Here is a 27948-nt window from a genome sequence, read left to right as displayed (position 1 = left end):
TTATACATTCATATTGCACCTCTACATTAAGGGGCTGTTTTAACAAAGGTTAACGCATGTTATGCACCACAGGACCCCTAATGGGGGTCTTTTATTTATTTATTTGTAACATTTATACCCCGCACTTTCCCACTCATTAGCAGGTTCAACGCGGCGTACATAGTAAATCAGGTTAACAAAGTGATATAGAATAGGTGCAGCTGTAATATAGTAAGTAAAGAGGTGGTCATTTATTTGTGGATAGGTAAGATGGGCAAGGTAAGATTAGCTTGAGTTATCTGCAGCAGGGCCTATTTTACTCCTTTTGGCCCTGCTGCAGTTAACTTGAGCTAATCTTTAGTAAAAGACCCCCTTGTTCCTTTCGGCCTTGTTGCAGATAACATGTTCTACTCTAAAGATCCCCCTAAATATTTTGCTACACATGATCTATTTCCCTTGTTGTCTAGCCACAGCAATTCTTTGCAATATTCGGTTGTAAATTCAAATTTGAAGAAAACACAAGGCGAATAAAAATAAGACGTTTAATGCAGATTTTTTTTCCCTACAATTATACAAGTCTCTTATTATTTTCCTGAAAGAAGTAGTGTAAGGGATGGACAGGCGAAAGATCAACGTGCAGACAAGCCAGCTCAGTTGTCCATACAGTTACGCCATGGGGATTCCCTTTCGCTCTGCTGCTGTGCAGTTGTCCCTCATGAAGGTTCTCGGTTTGCTGAAGGGTTTCTTCTTTCATCATAAAATGTTCCTTAGTTTAACAAAAAAAAAAAAAAAATCCACAAATAAGAAGTGCCACCTTGGAGCTGAACAGTTGTCCTTGTAACAGCTGCATTTCTGGGAGCCCAGGGCAGGTGGCCTCAGATAGCCATTTGCTGCTCATAACAAGGCAAAAACAATGCTTGTAGTTTTCAACTTTTAATAGTCCAAAGATTTTTTTTTTTTAAAGAAGTCTTTGAAAGAAAAGCATACAAATCCAGTTGTAAAGTTGAAAAGGGTAGGCGCCACCACACTGCTTGCACGAAATCATCATCATCAAATAGGCATAATATTCACAACACCAGAAAAAAAAAACATCTTTTGTTTGTTTTTCCTGAGAAGGCTTTTTCACGTCCGGAAACAGCTGTATTTCCTGCGCCCTCTGACATGTGATTTTATTAGACGATCTCAGAAATTTCATTTAAATAAGAATAACAACAACACAAATAATAAAAAATAAAGAATAATCAACACTGTTGTTCGATGTCAGCTCAAATGAAAAATAAAAGTTTTTCTCTTCTTAAAATACCAGTAGTTCGAAGTCTCACTTGCTTTTCTTAGTTGTCCCTTGCCCCTCGTGACATTGATTTTGGCCCTTGCTGTTTCTGGTCTGAAAGAGGTAAAGGGGCTTGAGACCATTTTTTTTGTTACCAGGTCAGCTCAGGATGGGTCCACCACAGAAGGAATAACGACGAGCTGAAAACCAAGATCAGAAGCTATTACAAACCCAACTCGATTTCAGCTCTGAGTCTGAATGTCACCAATTTTACAAGGTAGAGAGAGACAGAGAGAGAGAAGTCTACAAGGGCAGCCCGTGGAGGGGTGGGGGAAAGAGGAGGAAGACGATGAAGGACAGGTCTAAAACCAGTATAGATCCTTGCCTTTATCCTGAGGTTGCAAACCTGGGAATGAAAAAAAAAAAACAGGAAAAAAGAGAAAAGGCATAAAATGTTTAAAGGACAGGGCCAAGTAAACAAACACAGCTTGCTTGCAAGATACAGAAAAGCAATTAATGCAGAGAAACTTGAAGGATGAATTAAATCCAGAGCAAATTAAAAGTTAAAACTAAATAGTAGTCCCAGTTTAGAAACAAGGCTGCCTATACATATGGAACCAGGATTGTCTTTAAAATGTAGGAGATGAATGATATACCTACATAGTAACATAGTAGATGACAACAGAAAAAGACCTGTAGGGTCCATCCAGTCTGCCCAACAAGATAAACTCATATGTGCTACTTTTTGTTTATACCTTACCTTGATTTGTATCTGCCATTTTCAGGGCACAGACCGTAGAAGTCCGCCCAACACTAGCCCCGCCTCCCAACCACCAGCCCCGCCTCCTCCCACCGGCTCTGCCACGCAATCTCGGCTAAGCTTCTGAGTTATGCGCATTGTTATAGAATATGCCTGGATTTTGGCGTGGATCTCTAGGCACACTATATAGAATCCGGAAGTAAGTGAATGGGAAAGTCCTGTGTTACAACGTGCTAAGCCCATTTCTTAATGCTAAGTTGTAAGCCCAATAGAGAGAAGGTAACACCTACTGCACCTGAATGTAACTCACCTTGAACCACTACTGTATAAAATATCTACTCCCAATATTGAAAAGGCACTTAAATTATTTCAAATATCTAGCATTATACATATACCTCCTCATTCTATAACAGGGTAGCAGTTATGCATACATAAATTCTAGCAGAAGGCTCAGCATTGTTCTGCAATTTAGGCACAGAAATCTATCCATATAATTCATCTCCTATGTAGGCAAGCTTAGTTCATTTTTATTTATTTTAGACAATCAGCAAGGCATAAAACTCCCCAAACAGATTGAGTTTTCAGTATACCGCCAATGAATGTGCATGCTGATCCTGGATATTCTTAACATCCAAGCCTTCTGCAGCCCTTAAGAATTGGAAATGAATATCACTAAGGTAAAGCTACTTCGGCACAGATCATTCAAAGCAACGAACTGTTACTGTAATAGAATAATTGATAACTATTTTCTTTCAAAGATAAGGGAATTAAGAAATACAATTTAAAAAAAACCCAGAAAGAAGACAAATAAAATCCAGAAAAAGGGAGGGACCGATGCAAGCACAAGGCCGTCTGAACCCACCTCACACTTAAAATAGTCACACCTGCTATTTACAAGCTGACCTGTAAATTAAATGCAGGCACCTCTGTTTAAGTGCTATTTTGATACAGCTGGGTCTGGTGTCCTGTTATTTATGGGGCCAGCATCAGGAGATCCAATTGTGTCACCTATTTCTAAAAGGATAAGATACTATTTTGTTTCTAATACAGAAACTAGTTGCTAGATTTATTAAAAGGTGCTACTGCTGTAGCACAGGGAACACTCATTAGCAGGATTTATTTACCAGAGGTTTCATTTTAAGCACTGATTGGGTGGAGAAAGGACCCTGTCCTTCTCTAGTCCATTTTAGTATATCTAGACCAAATATACAAAAGCCCCAAGGTGCTTTCTCCAATACAGATAGTCTTGCTATTAAGCTGGTTATATAAATTATTTTTAAACTCTTGTTATAATTTTTAAATGGAAAAATAACACTAAAATGACATACATACATGCAGCCCTGGTTCTCAAGCAGGGAATAAAGAAGCACAGCTATAACATTAGTTCACTTGAAAGCATGGGGAAAAAAAGGTTACATATTTTAAAATACCTATAAAAGACAGTGACTTTTAATACATTTCTTTACCAGCTTTCTGAAGCTAACATTCCCCTCCTGGGTCCAGAACATCATGATTCACTTACAGAGATGCCAAGTTACCCAGTTCCAGGCTGGAGGTTTGGGGACAGTCCTGGATTTTTGACCACCCCATCCTGGAGCATTATGGGACTTACAGCACTGATTTCAATAGGCAGGATCAAACACTACAAATCCCACACTGCTTTGGGATGAAAGTTCAAAACCAGGTCTGGCCAAAATAATCTCCAGCCTGGATCTGGGTATCTTGGCATCTGTTTTGCTAATTGTGCTCATTCTGAGGAAGGGGTCTTTTTTTTGTGTGTGTTTTTTATCAAGCAAATTGTTCTTTATGAGAGCATCATCTTTATGTCAAACCTAGGGCTGGCTTAACCAAACTAGGCAGACACCCAGGGTGGCAGCTTCTGGGGAGAAGCAAGGAACAGCTGCACTGAAGGCAAAACACTAGTTCCCAAATGACTGTAAAAACAAGGGATTGCATTCATTTGAAATAAAAAAAAAAGCAAAAACAAGAAAACAAATCTTTCACAAACAGTCAGCAGTCAAACAAAAGAATCAAAGACACCATAAGAAAGAACCAGGATAGCCAATGGCTCAATTTATTCTTCAAAACTAATATGTAGAGTACACTGACAAAATATATCCACAGTTTATTCTTCAAATACAATATACGCTGACAGGTAATACCAAACACGTGCCATGTTTCAGCGTGCAGGCCTTCATCAGGGGTCCTCATAAATAAATATGACAAAATATAAAATTATACATGATAATATAAAATATTATAAACAAATATGCTACATCATAGTGGATGGGTGAGATATGGTAAGTAGAAGTGGAAAAGTAAAGTTAATGTGTCAAACCAATATGTAGTGAAAATATGAAACTATAAACATGCAAAAGTGTCTGTATATAATTACTTTTTTATGACTTTATTAATGCTCTGTTCATTTTGATATTCCCTTTCTCCAGACACTTTTGCGCTTTTATAATTTCATATTTTCACTACGTATTGGTTTGACACTTTAAAATTACTTTTCCACTTACCGTGTCACCCATCCGCTATGGTGTGGTATATTTGTTTATAATATTTTATGTTATCATGTGTCATTTTATATTTTGTCATATTTATTTATGTGGACCCCTGATGAAGGCTTGCACACTGAAACATGGCCCATGTTGGGTATTACTTGACAGCGCATCCTGAATATTGTATTTGAAGAATAAACTGTAGATATATTTTGTCAGCGTACTCTACATATCGGATTCGAAGAATAAATTGAGCCATTGGCAATCCTGCTGCTTTCTTATGCTGTCTTCCACTCTTTTGTTTGACTGCATTCATTTGAAATGACAGGAAACCCACCCTCCATCCACATTTTTTTTTGTTCTGTATCAAAAATACTGTGCACTCTTCAGAGTCTGCACTGTTTCTGACAAGGCCCCCAAAATGGAAAAAAAAAGTTTCCCATTAACTACATAGCAAATTAAACAGGGAATGCGATTCTGGCTTGGGATGCCACAGCAGCAATGTCACTGACAGCAAGGATCTTTGCAATCTGATCATATGTTGCTGGGAAGCAGTGGCATAGCCATAGGACACCTTGGGGACATGGGCTCCCCACTTTTGACTCAAGCCTTCTCCACAACTGGAGTATCTGTTGAATGGCTGGCGAGGATGCACAATCAACACCAACCAATGAGATCCACTATCTGAGCTGCGCCAGTGCTGCCTCAGCAGCGAAGTCAGCAGCCTCCTTTCCAGCTGCCCATGCTGTACATGCTCAGTTCATGCGCAAGCAGAGCATGTGTGAGGAGTGGTGATGTTAGCAGCTGGAAAGGAGGCTGCCAACTTCTTCGCTGCTGAGGCAGCACTGGGGTAGTTGGGGGGGGGGGGGGGGGAAGCAGAGAAGAGAGGAAATACATTTGTTCCCCAGACCATCCCTGGGTCTCCCAAAAATTGAAAGCTGGCTACTCTCCTGCTTAAAAATACATATATCTTGTGTAAAGGCAGATTTAGCTTTGCATTTCTCAAACGTGTGTGTTAGTGTGCCTCCTCTGTCATTCTGACCTGTGACATTTTTTTTCTATATTTGGTGGGGGCCCTATTAACTAGTCAATTACATGTCAGGTTTACTTGTATATCCCTTGGAAGCCAGTAGGAAGAGTGAAGAGGAATGACAGCTGAGCATGCTCAGTTTAGGGCTGATGCTATTTCTCTTGCCTGCAGCAAGTAACATGCTCACAATCTTTAGCCAATGAATCTTCAGGCTTCAGTGCACGAAGACCTGGAAATGCTACTTTAGACAGTTTTTACCATGAGCACATCAAATCTTTTTTCAAGATATTCATTCAGGGACCTTTTACTAAGGCATGCTGAAAAATGGCCTGTGCTGGTGTAGGCGCATGTTTTCTATGATCGCAGGTCCATTTTTCAGCACGCCTGCAAACAAGGCTGTTTTTTTTTGTGGCCAAAAATGGATGTGTGGCAAAATTTAACCAGTGCGCATCCATTTTCAGCATGAGACCTTACCGCCACCCATTGACATAGCAGTAAGGTCTCATGCGTTAACCAGGCGGTAATCGTCAGCATGAGTACACCAGGGGCATAGCCAGACTTCGGCGGGAGGGAGGTAGAGAGCCCAAGGTGAGGGGGCACATTTTAGCCCCCCCCGCCATTGCTGACCCCCCCCGCCGCCACCACCACTACCACCAACAACAACTTTGACCCCCCTGCCGACGACCCTCTCAACCCCCCTCCCACTGCCAACCCTCCCCCGTTGTCGCCTACCTTTGCTAGCGGGGGACCCCAACCCCCGCCAGCCGAGGTCCTCCGCCAGCAAAGGTAGCAGATGGTGGGTTGACAGCGGGTTGGTGGCAGGAGGGGGGGTCGAGAGGGTCATCGGCAGGGGGGTCCAGGGCCAAATCCATGGGGGCCCAGGCCTCCATGGCCCCACATAGCTACGCCCCTGGAGTACACTCCCGAGTAACACCGGGTAGGCGCCACATAGTAGAAAATTTCTACCGCATGCTTTGAATACACATAAAAAATGGGGCAGACTTGTACGTGCCTTAGTAAAAGGGCCCCTCGTGCTAAAATTTGGTTTGTGCAACTTTTATTGCATAGGTCTCTAACTGTGATATATTAAAGCTCTCGGTTAATGTAAGTGACTTCTCCTATTGTGAGTCTAAGTCAAAAGAAATTAAAAAAGAATCTTAAGGAACAGATTCAAACTTTCATACCAGCCATGCCCCCTAGAAATAATTAACTCATTATCTATGCCACAGGTGTGATTTCTTTTCCAGTTCTTTTATATTTTCGTTGCACTAGTTTGAAGAAAATTTGTTTTCAAGAGATTGCTATCTTCACTCTCTGTCCTAAAAGCAATCTGACGCCTCCTAACAATGTGATGGCACCAGCCTAGAGCATGATTGCAATTAAATAAATGCTGTTGTTTATCCATTTAGTGCAAAATATGGTCTATTTTATAAGCGGGCATTAACTGTGACTCTAGCAAATGCACCTTATTTGGAAGCTTCACATCTAACCTGCAAAATGAAAGATAATGCAGAACGGGGTTTTTAATTAGTACAACGATGTACCTCCATATCCAGGGAGGACAAGGTACAATAGCCCTGAGTTTAGCTTAATGAATACAGAGACTTGTAGTTCTGATTGCCCTATTACATTTCCCGAGAAAGGCAAGACCGCACCTCCATGCTTGCAATTGAGAATGGGTCCATGCGGTCATCCTATGGACAATGACATTTTTACAAAAGGAAAAACCCATGATCACGTCTCAAACAAAATAAGAGTTTTCAACGTTGAAAACGTTGCTTGCAAAATTTGAAGATTGCTATACAAGACTATCTGGAGCATGTTGTAGGCTGGTTATTGGTTGCAGATCATAAATCTGTACTCTAAGACCATTACCAGTATACCACTAACACTTTTAAAATAGTGCAATGCATATCATTAATTGGTGTCTCCTTTCTCCACAGTGCTACTTTTAGCACCTTGTATACACACCACTGCTATTTTGCACTACCTACCACATGCATTTTCACAACTTCCTCACTGAATCCTATCTTGCATGAAGTTGCTTGTTATATACTTGCTTAATGCCATTACCAAAGGTCTTACAGACCGCAGGTAAAAAGCCCTTTATGAATTATATGAGTAAGCAGCTGCCAGATGGATCTATGTGAAGCCAAAATCTACTGTTTTTATTTCAGAGGTGAGTATTCTCTAACAAATTTGTCCTGATGTGGAAGAACCTTAAAATAGTGCTAAACGGCATATTGCAGCCATTCCCAGCCCAGTCCTCAGGGCACACCTAGTCCCATTGGGTTTTCAGGATACCCACAATGAATATTCAGGAGAGAGATTTGCATGCACTGCCTCCACTGCATGCAAATGTATCTCATGAATATTCATTGTGGATATACTGAAAACGTGACTGGCTGGGGTGCCCCCAGGACCAGGACTGGGAACCACTGGCATATTGCCATCAATTGAAATCTGTTTATAGATATAAACCACATCTCCTGTAAGCTTCAAAAGCATACAGGAAGGAAAGAAACATGACTGTTTTGACCAGTGGTTCTCAACCAGAATGTCAAACACACTAGTGTGTAACCAAGAGCTGGAAGGTGTGTCACTAAAAATCTGACAGCAAACCCATGCTTTCTTTAACCATATGTGTCTATACACTGAGGAGAACACAAAGCAGAGAGTCATAAGTACATAAGTATTGCCATACTGGGAAAGACCAAAGACCCATCAAGCCCAGCATCCTGTTTCCAACAGTGGCCAATCCAGGTCACAAATACGTGAAATGACACTTGAAATGACAGTAACCACTTCCTAATTCTGCTTCTCTCCTCCCTTAATGATCATTCATGCCAGCAACCCAAATTGAAAATGCTACAGAATTGCTTCTCCCACTTTCAAACTGGATATCAACACCCACCTACCTATGCTTCTGCTACAATCACTGATGTCACCCACCCAGGTTGGAAATACTGCATCCTGGCCTCTCCCCAGTCCATGATCATCGCTGCCAGCCTAGCCTAAAAAGGTGGGGTCCTGCTTCTTCCCCTTTGGCCCTGGTCATTAGCATTAAAAGGAGGACTGATGGGATGAGGAATGTGGAAAGGGGAGGGAAAGAGAGAGAGAGAGCAAGAAGGAGAGAGGGAAGGAGGGAGGGAAGGAGGGAGGGAGGGAGGGAGTGAGCCTGAGTACCATGAGAGAGAAGGTATGAGTATGGTGAAATGGTATTGCTACAGTAGTGGCTCCTCAGGCTTGGCAAGTTCCCCTTTCTCTATCCCCCCCCCCCCAAAAAAAAAAGAAAAAAAAAAAGAAAAATAGCTTTGGGGATTGAAATTGGAACTTGGGAATGAGGGAGAGCAGAAACTCACAAGTTAGGTGGGGATTGATTGAGACTTTGTGACCGAATTAGAAATGGGGATGGTGAGAGTTGGGACAGAAATTAAGCAGGGATTTAGGGATTTTGCCATAGTGGGGGCAAGGCAACTGGGTGGGGGTATGCATAAAAATGTTTTAGTCAGGCTAGGGTATTTGAGACAAAAATAAAAAGGTAGAGAGATGGTGTGAAACTACATGTCCTCTTGCATTGGAGCCAACTTTTCAAAATTATTGGGGTGCTAAGCCCAGTGGAAATAACCCCTCCCTGGACAGATACAATGAATTTTCTCAATATTGGGGGTGCTCAAGCACCCACAGAGCTGGCTCCTATGTTCTTGTGCTATAAAGTTATAAACCAGTCATTGTCAGCCCACAGTCTCTTTATGGAACTATCTGGATGATGTAGACAACAAAACTGTAATGATATCACGTTCTCTATGGAAGCCCTAGGGAAAGAGTAAGAGAGAGGAAAGGAATGAATTTGTGAAGAGATGATAGAAGATGGAAATAGGGGAGCTAGATAAGGAGGTGAAGTGAGACAAGGGAAGCTAAGCAGGTAACAAAGGGTTGGAGGCCAGAGAGGAGAGATGAGTGACAGAAAAATAATTGAGGCTGGTGAGGGGACAAGAGACAGACGAATGTATATGAGAAGAGGGGAGATGGTTGAGGACAGCAGGTTAGAAATGAGACTCCAGGAGGTGAGTGAAAGACAGAGGAGACAAAGAAGAATTGGGAAGGAGTGAGAGACAGAGGAAGAAATGGATTGACCAGGAAGGCGTGAGAATAGAGAGATGAAAATTTAGGTAGGTGAAGGATATAAAGGATTAGAGGGTGGAGACAAGGAGTGAAAAGAGATTAAGTCTAGCCAGGAGTGGAAAGAAAGGCACAGAAGAAAAATATACAGAAAAAAATTAAAGAGAAAGATCAAGGTCAGATACATATGTAGGGAACTTTGGAAAAAGATTTAGAAAAGACCTACAAAAGGAGAGTGGAAAGAGACTGGGACCATCCATTAGCAAAACAATTGCCCACAGAACAGTGGTGAAAAGATTTTTAAAAAAGTATTTTATTTTTAGTTTTTAGTGTTTAGAAAAAATATCAGTTTTGAGAATGTGCATTTCTTACATCTTTGTATTATGCTCAGTACAGGAAGAAATACAGTTCTATTTTTACTTCTCCTATGTTGTACGGTCACAGAGACAGTGTTTTCTCAGGATTTCCATTTCTAATTTTTGTTCCTTTATTCTGTAATGGGTGAGGGTTGGTCTGTGTTCTTTGTGACCTATGACTGGGATGCAGGATTCTGCTGACATATAGTTTTTGCATGGGGATCTATAAGAGTCTGACTTGTGTGGCATTTCCAGTAGAAGGTGTATTTATGCTCTGTATATATAAGCAGTGCTGCATTCTCAAACATACAGTTCTTGTTGTTCGTGTATGAAAGTTAACGATATGAAAGGTTTTCCACATAGGTTCTGAGTAGTTTATTTGTAAGGGTATGTGTTACTTCACAAAACAATTTGCACTGGAGGGATTTTGTGTTGCTGTCACCAAGGTGACAAACAGCATTTGAATATATGGTTTTTTTGTATGGCATGCTCAATTTCACTAAAAGGAGCGTGCCCGACATGAGGGGAAGAGAGAACAGGGCAGGCAATGCAACGGCACCGCCGCAGACCAACGCTGGACGAAGTCTTCAGCTGGCGGGGGTTGGGGACCCCTGCCAGACAACCAGTGGCCCAGAGAGAAATTGGAGGGGGCAGGCCCCCTTGGCCCCACGTGGCTATGCCACTGGGCAGACTGGATGGAATATTTGGTCTTGATCTGTCATTTTCTATGTTGTATGTTTCTATGTAAATGGAAATATCTTAGCACTGCTTTGTATGACCCCAGAAATGGTTAAAAAAAAACCTTTCCACCCATGTTTACTAAGCCACGCTAGCAGCTACCGTGTGACATTGCCAACACAGCCCATTCAAAGTGAATGGACTGTGTCAGCAATAGCATACAGCTTAGTAAATGGGGGGATGGGGGGTTAATGTTGACAGTTAAGTGTGAATTTATCCACCAGTTAATCCCAATATTGAAAAACTGTGTGTAACAGGGGCATAGCCAGACTTCGACGGGAGAGGGGTCCAGAGGCTGAGGTGAGGGGGCACATTTTAGCCCCCCCCGGTGCCGCTGACCCCCCTGCCGCCATTTTTGGCCCCCCCCACCGCCACCACCTTTGACCCCCGGCGCCAACCCTATCGACCCCCTCTTCCCGCTGCCACCAACCCTCCCCAGCCACTGCCGTGAAGTATCTTTGCTGGTGGGGGTCCCCAACCCCCACCAGCTGAAGTCCTCTTCTCCGGTGCAGCTGCGATGCTGATCTGCAAGGGCAGGTTCACAGAAACAGAAGCCTGCCCTTGCAGATCAGCAACGCGGCTGCACCGGAGAAGAGGACTTCGGCTGGCGGGGGTTGGGGACCCCAGCCAGCAAAGGTACCTGACGGCAGTGGCGGGGGAGGGTTGGCGGGAGGGGGGGTCGAAGGGGTTGGCGGCAGCGGTGGGGGCCAGGGCCAAATCTACAGGGGCCCATGCCCCCGTGGCCCCACTTAGCTACGCCCCTGGTGTGTAAGCATCAATTCCAGATTTCTCACTGATGAAGTGAACATTAAAACTTTTGTGAGAAAAAAAAATATATAGCATTGATTTCAATAATAGTTTATATAAAAGCAGAAAATGTTGTTACAAATATTTTAGACTACTCTTGTACTATTTTTAACTGTAATAAAATGTTTGGGCTCTATTTTGTTCAGACACAGATTGTAGTGTTCCATGAGTCACACATCTATCAGGTGTGTCACAAAAGAAGAAAGGTTGAGAACCAAATTTGTTTTAGACCTTTGAGCCTGCCATGAGTGGGAAAGCGCGGGGTACAAATGTAACAAAAATAAAAAAATATATTTTTTTAACTGGACGTGGTAACTGTGAATCTGTAGGGTCACAGCACTGAAATTGGATCACATTTAGAACTACTACAGAATATTAGATTCCTATGCTGTATCAAGTATAAAGCTAACGTTGAGTATTACAATGTTTCAAGACACAAATGCCCTGATCATTACTGAATAGATATGGATGGGCTGGAGTGTAAATTTTAAGGGGTTTCGACGTTAGCTTCAAGAACAGTGCTGGGCAGACTTCTACGGTCTGTGCCCTGAGAATGGCAAGGACAAATCAAACTCAGGTATAAAGTATCACATACCATGTAAAATCAGTTTATCTTGTTGGGCAGATTGGATGGACCATACAGGTCTTTTATTTGCCGTCATTTACTATGTTACTATCCAGCTTATTTTTGAAGGAGATCGCTGGCCATCTTCTGACACAAATTGGGAGATGGCCGACGATCTCCTAAAGCCGGCCAAATCGGTATAATTGAAAGCTGATTTTGGCTGGCGCCAACTGCTTTCCATCGTGGAGCCAGCCAAACTTCAAGAGGGTGTTTCGGTAGGGTAGCGAAGGCGGGACAGGGGCGTGCTTTGAGATGGCCGGCTTCGCACGATAATGGAAAAAAGAAGGGCGTCCCTGGCAAGAATCTGGTCCACTTTATTTGGTCCCTTTTTTTTCAAGTCCAAGTCCCAAAAAAGTGCCCGAACTGACCAGATGACCACTGGAGGGAATCGGGAATCATCTCCCCTGACTCCCCCAGTGGTCACCAACCCCCTCCCACCCTAAAAAAAAACAACTTTAAAAACATTTTTTGCCAGCCTCAAATGTCATACTCAGGGTGCAGTGGACTTCAGGCAGGCGGACCCAGGCCCATCCCCCCCCACCTGTTACACGTGGTGGAAAATGGGAGCCCTCCAAAACCCATCCAAAACCCACATGAAGGTGCCCCCCTTCACCCCTTAGGGCTATGGTAGTGGTGTATAGTTGTGGATAGTGGGTTCTGGGGAGGGGGATTAGGGGGCTCAGCACCCAAGGTAAGGGAGCTATGCACCTGGGACCAATTTGCAAAGTCCACTGTAGTGCCCCCTAGGGTGCCCGGTTGGTGCCCTGGCATGTGAGGGGGGGCCAGTGCACTACAAATCCTGGCCCCTCCCATGACCAAATGCCTTGGATTTATTCGTTTTTGAGATGGGTGCCATCGTTTTCCATTATCAGCAAAAACCGAGGGCGCCCATCTCTAAATCCGGCGATCTCAGCATTTAGGCCGACCATCTTTAATGTTGACCTAAATGTTGAAATTTGGCCGCCCCCAACCGTATTAACGAAAGAAAAGATGGACGCCCATCTCGTTTGAAAATACGGATGGCCCCGCCCCTTCGCGGCGCCGTCCTCGGAGATGGGCACCATTAGAGATGGGTGTCCCCGGTCAAAAATGCCCCTCCACGTATATGTTACATACCACTGTAGTTACATGAAAGATTTCAAAACTTCTGATTCTCTGATCGTGAAGCATGTGTCATGGGAGGTGAAGTCAGACAAAATAAATAGGGAAGAATTACTGCACTCCAATAGCAGGATATCTGTGATTCTATTTGAGCCTTAAAATGATAATAGCATCATTTGGCAAGCATTCTATCTCTCTCTTTGAAAATCTGATACCCACATTTATCATACAACACTTTAGACCAGGGCTTCTCAAACTGTGGGTCACGATCCCTTATGAGATCATGATGTTAGTGCTGTGTGCCCTGACCTGGGTGGGCTGTACAACAAAATGTCATTGGCCCATGCTTCTGGGGGGGGGGGGGGGGGGGTGGTTTGCATGTTTCCTGTGGCTGTGATAATGGGGTTGTGGCCAAAGAGTGTTTGATAAGCATTGTTTTAAACTGTTGTATGACAGAAACTGAATGCTAACATCGGCTAAAAAGGGAAGTTTTGCACCTGGATCATTCTCTCCCATCAATTGTTTGCATTTTCATTTACATTCTGTTATTGATGGGCAAATCCCAAATAAACAAAAATATTAAGAACATGAGAACATATAACATGTCATACTGGGTCCATGGAGCCTGGCATCCCGTCTCCAACAGTGGTCAGTCTGGGCCACTAGCAGGTACCTGGCAGATCTCAAAGAGCGGATCTGTTCCTTGTCGCTCACTCTTAGGGATGTGTGATGACTTTCCCCACCTCTCCTCAGCTAGTAATTGCTTATGGGTTTTTCCTCCAGGAACTTGCCCAAATCCCTTTAAAAGCCAGCTGCGTTAGGTGTCACAACCACATGCACCAGCAATAAATTCCACGGCTAACTGTATCTTGTTTAAAAAGCACTTTCCCCAATTTATTTTAAATCTGCTCCCTGTCTTAAAAACCCCAAATCTAAAATGCAAATTCAACATAACTGGAAATCTATTAGGGATAGGCAGCCAGAACATTTTTGTGTCATTTTTTCCCCGAAACGCAGGTTGGTACGAGTGCTCACACTTTTTAAACAAGTTGCACTTTGTGCAACAAGAATTCACTCTTGTGGATGCATGATGGTTTTTGAATGCTTGCACTAATCAGAAATAGTGCACCTTCCTTGCACATACCCCTGGATTCTAAATATGGTGCCCAAAGTTGCACGCACAAATAAACTAGATAATGAGCTCTGAACCATCCGTAATTGTCAGCAATTTGTGTGTGCATCTGGATGTGTGCTATTCTATAAGGCATGATACCTAACTCTTATGTAATGTATCTCACAAGGGGATGTGGCCATGGGTGTTCCGAAAAGTTGCATATGGAATCACAGAATACTGCCTATCTGTGTCTAACTTGGGTGCCAGCATTTACACCAGGTTTCAGCAGGCATAAGCCTGGCACCCCAAAAGTTAGGCATGGGATCTGCGCTAACCCCAGGATTCTATATATGGCACTTTAATTTCTGTATGGAAATTGAAGCTTATTCTTATAACAATGCTAGTAACTTAATTGTTTAGGGGTCGTTTTACTAAGGTGCACCAAAAAATGGCCCATGCTGTTGTAGGCACGTGTATTCCCACGCATGGGTCCATTCTTCAGCGCGCCTGCAAAAAAAAAGCCATTTTTTGGCCAAAAATGGACGTGCGGCAAAATAAAAATTGGTGCGTCTCCATTTTGGGCTTGAGACCTTACCGCCACCCATTGACTTAGTGGTAAAGTCTTATGCGCAGGGGCGTAGCTATGTGGGGCCATGGAGGCCTGGGCTCCCGTAGATTTGGCCCTGGACGCCCCTGCCGACGACCCTCTCAACCCCCCTCCTGCTGCCAACCTGCCGTCGCCTACCTTTGCTGGTGGGGGACCCCAACCCCCGCCAGCCGAGGTCCTCTTCTTCCTTCGTTCTGTTTCTGAGTCTGACGCACAGCGTACAGGACGTCAGACTCAGAAACAGAACAAAGGAAGAAGAGGACCTCGGCTGGTGGGGGTTGGGGTCCCCCGCCAGCAAAGGTAGGCGATGGCGGGGGAGGGTTGGGGGTGGGGGGGGTCGAGAGGGTCGTCGGCAGGGGGGGGGTCAAAGTTGTTGGTGGTGGTGGTGGCAGCAGGGGAGTTCGGCAATGGCGGGGGGGGGGGGGGGTGTGTCGGTGGTGCCGGGGGGGGGGGGGGCTAAAATGTGCCCCCTCACCTCGGGCTCTGGACCCCCCTCCTGCCAAAGTCTGGCTACGCCTCTGCTCATGCGTTAACCAGATGGTAATCGTCAGCATGCGTACACTGCCAATTACCTCCCGGTTAGCACCACGTGGTAGAAAATAAAAAAATATATTTTCTGCTGCACTTATCAGATGCCCACAAAAAATGGAATTACTGCCCGGGGCGGTAGTTTCCAAATTGACAATCATTGGATGCACGTAGGTGCCTACATGCCTTACTAAAAGGTCCCCTTAACTAGCTAATCAGTGTTATCAATTAGATGTTAACAAGCAATTCTCTGCACTAATTGGCATTAGGATTTACGCGCACAACTCACTGAGTATATTCTGTAATGTGGTACACCTAAATTCTAAGTTGCAGAGTTGAAAACGGGGTGTGGCCACGAGTGGGGCATGGGCGTTTCTAAAATCTATTCACGTTGTTATAGAATACACCTGCTCTGCACCTAACTTAGGTAGGGTTTATGCCAAGTAAATTGTGGTGTAAATGACTACATTTGGTCGCATGGAGAGGTGCTTGGTGTAATTCTATGTACCGTGTGGAAATTTAAGCCTATTCTATAAAATTTAGGCCTACTTTACAGAATATGCTTAGGCATATTTTTTTTCCCGCACAGAATTTTTAGGCACCATATATAGAATCTAGCCCTAAATGCTCATCTGTGTAAGGTGCGTGCCCTTTGCAGAATAGCGCTTAGTGATGAATTCTTCCAGCAGCCAAGTTTCAGTGCTATTCACTGAATTCCCTCCATAGTGCACACTCTTTAGGAAGAGTCACCTTATTTTCTAACTCCTCCTACTCTGTTACCTATCTATATGTTTATTTATTTGTTGCATTTGTATCCCACATTTTCCCACCTATTTGCCGGCTCATTGTGGCTTACATTGTTCCGTAATGGCGATCGCCATTTCCGGAATGAGAAATACAGAGTTATATTGCATTAAGGTTCGTAGGTAACAGAGAGGGGGATAATCAAACGGGGGTGCCCATCTCTAAGGACGGCCCTGAAAAGGGGCGGGGCAACCTGTATTATCGAAACAAGATGGACGTCCATCTTTCGTTTCGATAATATGGTTGAGCACGCCCAAATCATAAAATTTAGGTCGACCTTAGAGATGGTCATCCCGGGTTTTTGGCGATAATGGAAACTGAGGACGCCCATCTCAGAAACGATCAAATCCAAGCCATTTGGTCATGGGAGGAGCCAGCATTCGTAGTGCAGTGGTCCCACTAACTGAATGGAAAAAGCCCTTCCCTTACCGATCCGGAAAGGAACGGGCACGCATGAAGGAAATTGCATGCAAATGAACTGCTCACTGATTTGCACACGATTTCCTTCCTAAGGAGGGGAGGCGACGGCAGTCGAGGATGTCCTTCTTGTCCAAAATGTGGATGTGTCTGTGAGAAGAACACCCACGCCCCCGCCCCTGCCATGCCCCCGACACCCTCTCTCTGACCTCATGTGCAGCTTGAGTAGCCTAATGGTTAGCACAGCAGGCTTTGATCCTAGCAACCTGGGCTTCATTCCCACTGCAGTTCCTTGTGACCTGGGCAAGTCATTTAACCCTCCATTGCCCCAGGTAAAAAAACTTAGATTGTGAGCCCTCTGGGGACAGAGAAAGTACCTGCATATAATGTGTACAGCGCTGCATACATCTGATAGTGTTATAGAATTGAGTAGTAGTTTCTTACTCTCTTACCTATCAATATGTTCCATCTTTGCTTATAAGTACATAAGTACATAAGTAGTGCCATACTGGGAAAGACCAAAGGTCCATCTAGCCCAGCATCCTGTCACCGACAGTGGCCAATCCAGGTCAAGGGCACCTGGCACGCTCCCCAAACGTAAAAACATTCCAGACAAGTTATACCTAAAAATGCGGAATTTTTCCAAGTCCATTTAATAGCGGTCTATGGACTTGTCCTTTAGGAATCTATCTAACCCCTTTTTAAACTCCGTCAAGCTAACCGCCCGTACCACGTTCTCCGGCAACGAATTCCAGAGTCTAATTACACGTTGGGTGAAGAAAAATTTTCTCCGATTCGTTTTAAATTTACCACACTGTAGCTTCAACTCATGCCCTCTAGTCCTAGTATTTTTGGATAGCGTGAACAGTCGCTTCACATCCACCCGATCCATTCCACTCATTATTTTATACACTTCTATCATATCTCCCCTCAGCTGTCTCTTCTCCAAGCTGAAAAGCCCTAGCCTTCTCAGCCTCTCTTCATAGGAAAGTCGTCCCATCCCCACTATCATTTTCGTCGCCCTTCGCTGTACCTTTTCCAATTCTACTATATCTTTTTTGAGATACGGAGACCAGTACTGAACACAATACTCCAGGTGCGGTCGCACCATGGAGCGATACAACGGCATTATAACATCCGCACACCTGGACTCCATACCCTTCCTAATAACACCCAACATTCTATTCGCTTTCCTAGCCGCAGCAGCACACTGAGCAGAAGGTTTCAGCGTATCATCGACGACGACACCCAGATCCCTTTCTTGATCCGTAACTCCTAACGCGGAACCTTGCAAGACGTAGCTATAATTCGGGTTCCTCTTACCCACATGCATCACTTTGCGATAATGGATTATACCCTACTCTGTCAATTACAATGTATCTATTATGTATTGTGTTGACATTGTAAGGAGTATACTATGCTCTACTCCCTTCACTCTTGCCCAACCCCCTCCGCCTCATCTACCCCTCCAATTGCTCACTTACCCTTACTCATACTTCTCCTACTCCCCTCATCCCTGCATTTCTTCATTCTTATTTCTTTTATTACTCCGATAATACTCAATTTATTTCTCTCCACTAATACTTTGTAATCCCAATTACTGTGTAAGCCGCATTGAACCTGCTTTGAGTGGGAAAGCACGGGGTACAAATGTAATAAATAAATAAATAAGTATAAGTTGTATTACTATTTGAATACTTTTACTGCTGTAATTGCCTATTGTTCATGTTTGATTTATTCTTACTGTACACCGCCTTGAGTGAATTCCTTCAAAAAGGCGGTAAATAAATCCTAATAAATAAATAAATAATATTATCGGCAAATGACATTTCATCACAAATAACAGCCCATCCCTAGATATTCTACCTCTCAGATTATGTTATTGATATTCCTTTAGCTAATATTAAAATGAAGCCATTAGTGTACCAGCAGGTTGGAGCTTGCCCTGGGGGGGGGGGGGGGGGGGGGGGGGGAGGAGCTTCAAGTACAGAATTTAAACTGCTTCATACTTTTGAAACTAATTAGACCCACCCTCCCTAATGCCAGGATTTTCCAAAGTCTAAGAATGCCCTTTGAAACAGATAAGCTTTCCACTGTGTAGTTAAGAAAATGCATATAGCATTCTTCATTAGGCATTTAGAAGAGAATTCAGTAAATGGTGCTCAAAATTCCACACACCCCAAAAACTGGTGCTAACAACGATTCTATAAAGGGTGTGCATGCTTTATAGAATTGTGCTTAGGCGCAGATCTGTGCCTAACTGTTGGGTGTGGGACTCACGCCTGCTAAAAGCAGGTGTAAATGTTGGCACCTAACTTAGGCATGGATCAACCTAATGCTATAATTCTACGTGGAACTGGATTTTTATAGAATAGTGCACAGCGCGATGCACACACAGCTGCCAATCAAAGCCAATTAACTGCAAAAATTGGTAGATAAAACCCAATTATTGCAAATTAAGGGCTCATTAATCAATTCAGTTGTGTGGGCGTCTTGGGCACATTCCCAAAATCTGGCATGCAACTTTTGGCGCAATATATAGATTCCAGGTGTGTGGGGGGGGGGGGCATTATTGGGTCATTGAGTTTTGGATTTTATTTGCAAAGTGTGGGATTTGAACTCCTGGAATAGCTTGAAATGGAATTCTTTCCCTCTCCTTACCTGCATCCACACTGAGGCCTAGGCTTTGCCCCATGTCCCCAGCAGGTCCAGGAAAAGGCCCAGCTGTTGTCCATGCAGAGCTGACTGCCTCACTTTTCCCAAGGTCACACTGTGGGTTGGCTGAGGTGGGAACAGCGGCTGGGGTGAGCCGGTGGGGTCGAACTGAAGTGGGGACAAGCAAGGAGCTGTAACGAGGATCAAAGTGTGCACCGTACACTTCATGCATGCCGGGCCGAGGGTAGGCTGAGCTCTGTGTACTGATGGCTCCCCCTAGGGAATACGGGTGATGGTGATGGTGGTGTGTATGATGCCAGGGCTCAGGAGGCTGCGTCAGGTGGCTGTGTAGAGACGCTGCGGAGTAAGGATCTGCCGCAAAAGGGAGTTCTGCGTGCGGAGCACCGAGAGAGCTGCTCAAACTACTACCCAGGGAGGCTGTGACTGTAGAGGGCTGGTAAGTGCTGTTCCAAAAAGAAGGAGGGAAGCTCCTCTGACTCATAGGAAATGAGTCCTCTGGGGAAAGAAAAAAAAAAAGGAAAATAAAATCAGCATTCTCCAGTAAATCCCAGTCTCTGACTACAAACAATGTGAAGTCAAACACCAGCATTAAACCTCAATATCCTCTCAATTGTACAAATATAACCATTGCAACCCATCCCAAATGTCAATAATATACAAGTATATTAGAATGCTATGTGAAAGATTCCTTTATTTGGAATTCTTAGATAGAAACCCAAATTATTTACTACGTGCTGGAAACAATTTTACCACATAAAGCTCTGAAGATGAATTATGGATGCTAAAAAATTAAGGACCCCTCTTACCAGACTGTGGTACAAGGGGCCCTGCGGTAGCATCAGAACAGTGGATTTGCCACATGCCGAGGCCCCTTTTACTGCAGCGGGTAAAAGGCAAAAAAAGGAAAAAAAAAGGAAATGGCTTAAGTGCACACTTCTTATTTAGAGATACTGTTTAAGTTTGCATAGGAACTGAATGCAGTCTCACTATGCTTAAAATAACGGAGGAAAAGCCTCAACGAACTCCGATTATTACAGTCACAAAACTGTCATTTATTTAGGAGTACTAGCTCTCATCATTTGCATAAAAAACCTCCATATGTAACATTTCTGCTTATTGATTTATTAATTATTAGGACACTTATCTTGTCGTACTGCTCTCTTTAGTCCCCACGGCCAACTAAGGCCCAAGTTTTGAACTCTTCTTCACGGTCCATGATGGACAAAGTTAATATGTTAAGGCTATCCGGTTTGCCCTCGTAGCCGTAACATATTAACTTTGTCCATCACGGACTGTGAAGAAGAGTTCGAAACTTGGGCCTTAGTTGGCTGTGGGGACTAAAGAGAGCAGTACGGTAAGATAAGTGTCCTCATCCTATCTAATAATTCTCACCTCCAACGTTCTGACTTGCTGCCTGGGACCGTGGCTCATTCCGAGTTGGTCTGCTAGGCTCCGTAGATCAGGCTCACATCACCGTAGCCATTATGATGTCAACTTCAGAACCTGGGGTGGAGTGGAAACATGCCTCACAGCTGATCCATGTCCAGAGGAGGGTCGCTGGACATGGGTGGCTGCAGGGGGGGCAGGGGGTCACTGGACATGGGTGGCTTGAGGGGGGCAGGGGAGAGAGGAGGGTCACTGGACATGGGTGGCTGCAGGGGGAGAGGAGGGTTGCTGGACATGGGTGGCTGCAGGGGAGCTGGGGAAAACCTTGCTAGCGCCCATTTCATTTGTGTCAGAAACGGGCCTTTTTTTTTTTACTAGAAATTAATAAATCAATAAGCAGAAACGTTCCATGTGGAGGTTTTTTATGCCAATGATGAGAGCTAGTACTCCTAAATAAATGGCAGTTTTGTGACTGTAATAATCGGAGTCTGTTGAGGCTTTTTCCTCCGTTATTTTAAGCATAGTGAGACTGTATTCAGTTCCTAAGCAAGCTTAAACAGTATCTCCAAATAAGAAGGGGGGGGGGGGGGGTGTTGTTGGTTTGATAGAATTTATTTCCTTCTTAAGCTCTGATTTATTTTTAAGTGCACACTTGCCATGCAGCCATTTCCAGGGAGAGCCCGGTTAAGCCCGATTACCACTGGATAAGCCCCCGGTGCTAAAAATATATATATATATTTTCTGTCACGTGCTGGGGATGGCACTACTGCCCCCTCCTGCGGTAGGCTAGCAGTAGTGCTGGATTGGCACATGACAATGCTGTGATAACTCTACCATGGCATTGTAAAAGGACCCCTAAAGTTACCACAGACACAAAATTATTGATATGCTATTAAGGAGATACAATTATCTCTAGGTTGCCACATGATCTGATGCTCTGATTTTACTGTTTAACCCTCTCCAACCTGTTCGCCCCCTCCACACACACATGCTAACCAGCTGCCTGAAACTTCTTAACTGCTAATCTGACAGTTTTCCGTGTGCAGTGTTAAGCTCAGAAATACACATTGTTCCCATACTGACTGAGTGTGCAGTGGTCTCCCTGTCCAATCCACAAATATTCAGCTCTCAGATCCATGTAAACTGATACAGCGGTTGGATAATTTACAAATATTCCCAGAACTGTACCTTAGGCTTGACAGCTTTTTTGTGGCCAAGCTTCCCCTCCAACAAAATGAAAGAAAAAAAAAAATACATAGCAGGCTGCTTGGGAAAGAATAAATGAGACAATTCCTTGGAAAATCAAATCAAGTTACTCACTTATCAATTAACACAATAATCTAATTCTAACCAACTATTAATAAAAGCCAGCTATTCTCAGTGCATGCAGCAAAATCTTGACATTCTGTTCTCCCTTAAGTGTCACTCCATAGGTTTTTAAGATCATTAAGGAAAGGTAGTTTTTTGAAAATCCTTGCATCCCATCTAAAAAATTTGGCCTAACGGATTTACAGTAGAAGTGAGTAAGTAATAAAGTGGAACCGGTATAAACCCATATTTTGAGAAAGGTCAATTACAAGTAGTTCTAGTCCTCGTAGCTCATGTGTAGTATAGCCAGGGCTTTATTTTTTGAGGGGATACTTGGGGGTACTGAGTACCTGCACTTTTTCTATTGTCTGCTAAACTTGACCCATGGAACCCAAGTTTTAATAAAAGAGCTCAGGCTGTACACACCAATTCTGCCTTGTCATAGATTCTGTGACTGGTTGCAGGGGGGCCTGGCTATTGTGGGGTGGGCCCCTCAGCGATCACCCCAGCCTTGAAGAGTGGCCTAGCATTTGAGCGCCGGCACCTTTTTCGCTAGAAAATAAAATGCACTGAGTATAGCCTAGCCTTAAAAGTCTTCCTTTCACAAATAATGTAGGAGAAAGTCATGGGAATTAGGCTATTTTATGACTCACTGGCACAGAATAAGAAAAAGCTCTTATAAAAACAGAGCCCAGAAGACCACATCATTACAATACAAGCAGCCACCTTCATTTCTTTTTGAAGACAATAAATAGATTGCTTCCAAGAAAACTGGCTTTAATCATAAGATGTTGTCTTTTTTAGTTTGTATTCTTTCTTGGGTAACTCACCTCGCCAGGAGCTGGTGCTCCTCAAGGCTTTGGCGCTGGCGCTGCTGGCTGAGTAGTTGCTGGACTGGCTCAGAGCCCTGCTGAAGTGCTCATCCACCACCGAGCTGATGTCCCCTTGAAAATAGGTGAACAAGACACACCTGGAATTGATGTACTCAGCTTCGGGGGGTCTTTCCTTCTCCGGGCTGCAGTCCTCCTCCTTAATGCTGGCAGGGGTATGGCTGGAGAAATTGCTGCTGCCGCTGCTGCCACTCTCGGGAGCTTCCTGCATTTTTGAGTAAAAGGCTAGTTTCTGTCAGAGCAAAAAGGAAAAGAAAAATTTGTCAATGCAGGCCACACTGCCAGACTCAATGCCATCCAACCTTTTATGCCAAAATATCATCTCAGGGCTATAAACACTGCGTGAAGACTGGACATTTGCGGATGCAGCAAGGTGTGGTTTTTGTTCATTTCAAAACAAACAAACAAAAGTTAAACTCGATTCAGTGCAGGCAGTTTTCATTTGGTGTGCTTACTTGCATCGGATATCGACCAGTCAATATAACATACCGCCCTGGATGTCCTATTGCACTGTGACATCATATTATAAGTTAAATGTACACAAAATGCTGGCATACACCAAGAGAAGATGCACTGACAGTGGAAAGGATGAATTTCAGAATGCATATGTAAGTCTCTCTCATTGGCACTGAGCAGTTCCATCCCCCATTCAGGGAATGCTTAGAAATTTGTTTTAACTTTTGCGAGTTGAGAGGCTAAGGCTGGGTACAAGGAGGGGGGTAGGTCGGCAGTAATTTGGAAGACAAGAACCAGCAACCTAACCCACACCATTCACTCATCACACTGTATTCAGGAAACAAAGTCGTTACCCCTCCTCTCCCCTCACCCCAGAAAGACGAAAGTTTTTTTTTTTCTGCCATGAAATTTTGCAATTTCATTAGGGAAGAAAAGGAGTGTGGTAGCCGTGTTAGTCCACTCTTAAGGTTATCAATAGAAATCAAACCAAATAAAACATGGAAAAGAAAATAAGATGATACCTTTTTTATTGGACATAACTTAATACATTTCTTGACCTCCCCTCACCTATCCACACCTATCCTGTTAGAATATGTCCCCATGCATACCTCCTACCCACCCCCATCCTCCCACCCTGTCAGACTATCATAGTAATGCTTGAATGTTTTCACTTATATACACTGTCAGCTAGCACATTTGCTTATTTCCGATCTGACGAAGAAGGGCAACCTTCCAAAGCTAATCAAGAAATGTATTGTTATGTCCAATAAAAAAGGTATCATCTTATTTTCTTTTCCATGTTTTATTTTGTTTGATTTCTATTGATTAGGGAAGAAAGAAATCTCTTGAACGCTTTTCAGAAACTTCCCCCTCCCCCCCCCCCCCCCCCCCCCACCGTTCTGATGAAGGAAATGTTTGGAAAATAGGAGAACTCTATTCGAATTCTGCAACTTTCTTCCTCCAACGATTCGTTTGAAATTACTAAAAGTAAATATTTTATTAATAAAAGCGATCTTTTGTGGGCCATCTCTATTATATGAAAACTTCTCCGATGTACATAAAATATGCATTTCCAATCGTTACATTTGAATTTCACTAGTGATATGATTTTACATGCATAAACATGGTTTCAAATTGTGTATAAGATCTGTAAGGAAAGCAGCAACAAAATCCACTCCGGATCATTTCCATGAAAACACTTTTTATTTGTCGGGTGGGCTTTCCATTTGAGCAAGCGCTCGTTTTGTTGCTGTTAAGTCGGTACCTGTTGCCACTGCAGCCCAACAGTTTTTCATCAGGAATCACTGACCGGTTTTGGATAAAACGTTTACAAGATTTTGCAAACGCAATCGATCCGGACAACGAAAAGAAAGCGAAGCACGTATGGGAAAAAGTGTAAGAGGAAAAGGACAGGACGAGAAAACATCTTTTCTCTATAATATATATTTTCTGAAGCACCCAGGCACAGAAGAAGGTGATCCACTGCGGCGGTGGGGGAGGGGTGAGACCGAATATTTTAATTATCCTTAACCTCATCGAGGTTTGCAGTGCTCTTTTCTCTGATTATTAGTGCCATAATCGGAATTGTTAGCACAAAAGAGAGCGACAGACCACATAAAAACAAAGAAAACATCTCTCTTCGAGCTATCATATCATCACCCCCGTCTCGGTCCTTTTGCTGTGAAATAATAACTCCGTGAGAACTTGTCACGATTACTACGACGAGTTTTAGACTCTCTCGCTGTACACTACATTTTTTTTCCACCATCATCTGAACAGCTGAATCCTGTGAAAAAGACCATTGCTGAAAAAGGCGAGTAATAATCTGTAACTACATATTCTTTACGTCCTATAATTAACATCCAGCTTTGATTTCTCTGCTGGGGCTTTGCATTTCGTTTAACCCTCTTGCTAAAGTGCTTAAGGCGAACGAACAGGTGCAGCCCCTGGTAAAGTGAGAGCCTCACAAAACAAAAATATGTCAGGAATCGGGTTCACGTAAAGAGGGGGGGGGGGGGGGGGTTAGAAGAAACTCAACGGTTGCCAATGACAGCTCATAGGATAACAGCATTTATAAACCTCACGATCTGGCTATGGAACCTATTTATCCTTATTATTTATCCTTCTACCCAGTACTTTCCTCGCCCTTAATTGTCTTTTCTGTCTGTAGTTTTAGATTGTAAGCTCTATCGAGCAGGGACTGTCTCTCTGTTTCTGGTAGCGCCATACAAATGTTAATAATAATAATCTATATAAACATCTTTAGACGAGAAATAGAGTATTTTCACTTTTCCTGTCATACTTCTGTATAAGGTGCATCATAGGAACCAATTTTTCAAAATTATTGGGGGGGGGGTGCTAAGTTCAATGGAAATAGCCTTTCCCTGAACACATACAAGGAATTTTCTCAATATTGGTGGTGCTCAGGCACCAACAGAACCTGCTCCTATGGGGTGCATAGGAAACTGGCTGATGGTGGATTTCGTTAAAAAAATTTCCTAACTCGCAAAAGCACCCAAAATCATCTGCTGGGGTGAACAGTAAAACATCAGATCAGCAAATCATGTGGCAACCTGTAGATAATTGTATCTCCTGAATTGCATATCAATAATTTTTATTTCTTTATTTTAGTGACGCAGCCTTTAAAGGAGTTCCATTGAAAATTAAAAATAAATGCGCATTAGCCTAAACGATTTTTATTCTCTCGGTTTGATATTAAGAGATAGCAGTCTACTTCCATTTTTTAAAATTTTTGCCAGCAGCTAGGAAGGAGCAGAACCTCCTTGACAATACAGTCACTTTTTGCACCCAAGTTTACGATCGTAACGCATTAACAGGAAAGTACTCCGATGCATTAACGCCAGCAAGCTGGAAGCCAGTCCATTACAGCTCGTACTAATAATTGTTACAGAAAAGCTGTGAAAATTCCGGAACTCGACAGTCTTCAGCTATTTGCAGTCGCTCAGCTACTACGGATAACGCTTAAAGGTGTGAATTTCTGGAAAGAAAAGAAAATCTGTAAACTAGGTAGAGATTTTTAAAGTTTCTTTTGACACACCCATTTAACGCGTTAAAACATTGTATAAAAAGATGAGTTGTTAGGCTAATAAAAGCTGCATTATTTCCCAGCAGATGTTTCTATATCCATTTCTGCAGAAATACACATTTTCACTTTTTCATGCCACATAATAGGACGAGCAGAAGAAACCTCAGGATAACAGAAACACATTGTTCTACGTCCAGCATCTTTTCTGAAGGCTTTGTTTCCATCTTGCTTTCCATTTAGATCTAATTATTTAACCTCCGATACGAGTTATCCCGCTATAGCAACTGCAACAGACTAGAGCTCTTCCGCTTGTCACCTCCCTTATAATAAGTGTAATAACATACCTGATGATATGGGCTATAAGCGGCTGCAAAATAAGATTGGGGAGGACCATACACTTGGTACATAACATCCAAACAGCTCATGGCTGAAGCCAGCTTAAGCTTATTGTTTTTGTTTATCAAATGTTGATCAGCAAATTGCAGTCATACTTCCATAGGCGAGACTTGCTGTTTCTTTCTTTCTTTTTAAATTTCCTAATTAGTGATGTGATATGATTGGCGCAGATTCGCAGTAAAACATGAACTCGCTTGCACTGTGTCCTCCAGTCCCTGTCAACGAAAAGTCCAAGAAACGTGTTTGGAGCGCAACAAGCTCCCGGGTATCCTGCAAGAGGTTTTTTAAAAGGCACGCACGGGCGTCGTGACGTTGCCCAGTGGTGGCGAGGGTGTGTTTGCCTACGTATGCAGGCGCCTCGCGCCGGCTGCGGGGGTTCCAGCTGCCCTGGCTGGTGACAGCTGCGGCGCCCTCGAGGCGTAGAAGGGGCTCGCGCTGTCCCGGGTCTCGAGAAGGTGAGCGCCTGTGCTCTTCCCTCGTATTCCCTGCTGCTGCTACACCACTAGGACAATGGTACTCTCGTTTTCTTCCTATGCAGATGCTTTCTCCTCCTCCCGCGCGGTGCGGTTCAATGCGCTTTTGGAAATGGGCGGACTGGGCTTCTTTTTATACTATACCAAGTCCAGTAATTCATACTGCACCAACCCTACCTATGAAAAGTCAGGACTGGTAATATTCTAGAACATCAGTACATCTGCAGCTTTGGGGTGGGGGGGGGGGAGACAACAAGCTGGATTGCTACAGATTCTTAAGTACAGAGGTGTGGTAGCCGTGTTTGTCCACTTTTAAAGGTAATCAATATAAATAAAACAAGGAAAAGAAAATAAGATGATACCTTTTTTATTGGACATAGCGCTCTAGAAATGTTAAGTAATACGAAAGTGCCAAACCCCTCCGAGAAAAGCTTCATTGGCTCCCAATCAAAGAACGGATCATCTTCAAAATCTGTACTCTGGTCCACAAAATTATATATGGCGTAGTCCCAGGATACATGACAGACCTTGTAGATCTACCATTAAGAAACAGTA

At 43.5% G+C, this 27948-nt stretch overlaps 1 protein-coding gene across 3 annotated transcripts; it reads right to left on the bottom strand.

The window, feature by feature from the left end:
• Positions 1–507: 507 nt before the first annotated feature.
• VGLL2 (vestigial like family member 2) lies at positions 508–27160 on the bottom strand. Of its 3 annotated transcripts, none has more exons than XM_030195525.1 (4): positions 26869–27160; positions 22963–23254; positions 19424–19933; positions 508–1655 (listed from the first exon to the last, which is right to left on the bottom strand). In XM_030195525.1, the coding sequence occupies exons 1-4, from the start codon at positions 26947–26949 to the stop codon at positions 1612–1614; spliced, it is 927 nt and encodes a 308-aa protein (XP_030051385.1). In that variant the 5' UTR covers positions 26950–27160; the 3' UTR covers positions 508–1611. The 3 variants fall into 3 exon arrangements, with proteins under 3 accessions (XP_030051385.1, XP_030051386.1, XP_030051387.1); XM_030195526.1 differs by having other exon boundaries at positions 508–1449; XM_030195527.1 differs by lacking the exon at positions 508–1655 and adding an exon at positions 4868–4917.
• Positions 27161–27948: the final 788 nt, after the last annotated feature.

The sequence above is a fragment of the Microcaecilia unicolor genome, chromosome 3 (assembly GCF_901765095.1).
Source record: "Microcaecilia unicolor chromosome 3, aMicUni1.1, whole genome shotgun sequence".
NCBI lineage: Eukaryota > Metazoa > Chordata > Amphibia > Gymnophiona > Siphonopidae > Microcaecilia > Microcaecilia unicolor.
Note: the sequence above shows the minus strand (reverse complement) of the source record. Positions and strands in the feature narration are given on the sequence as shown.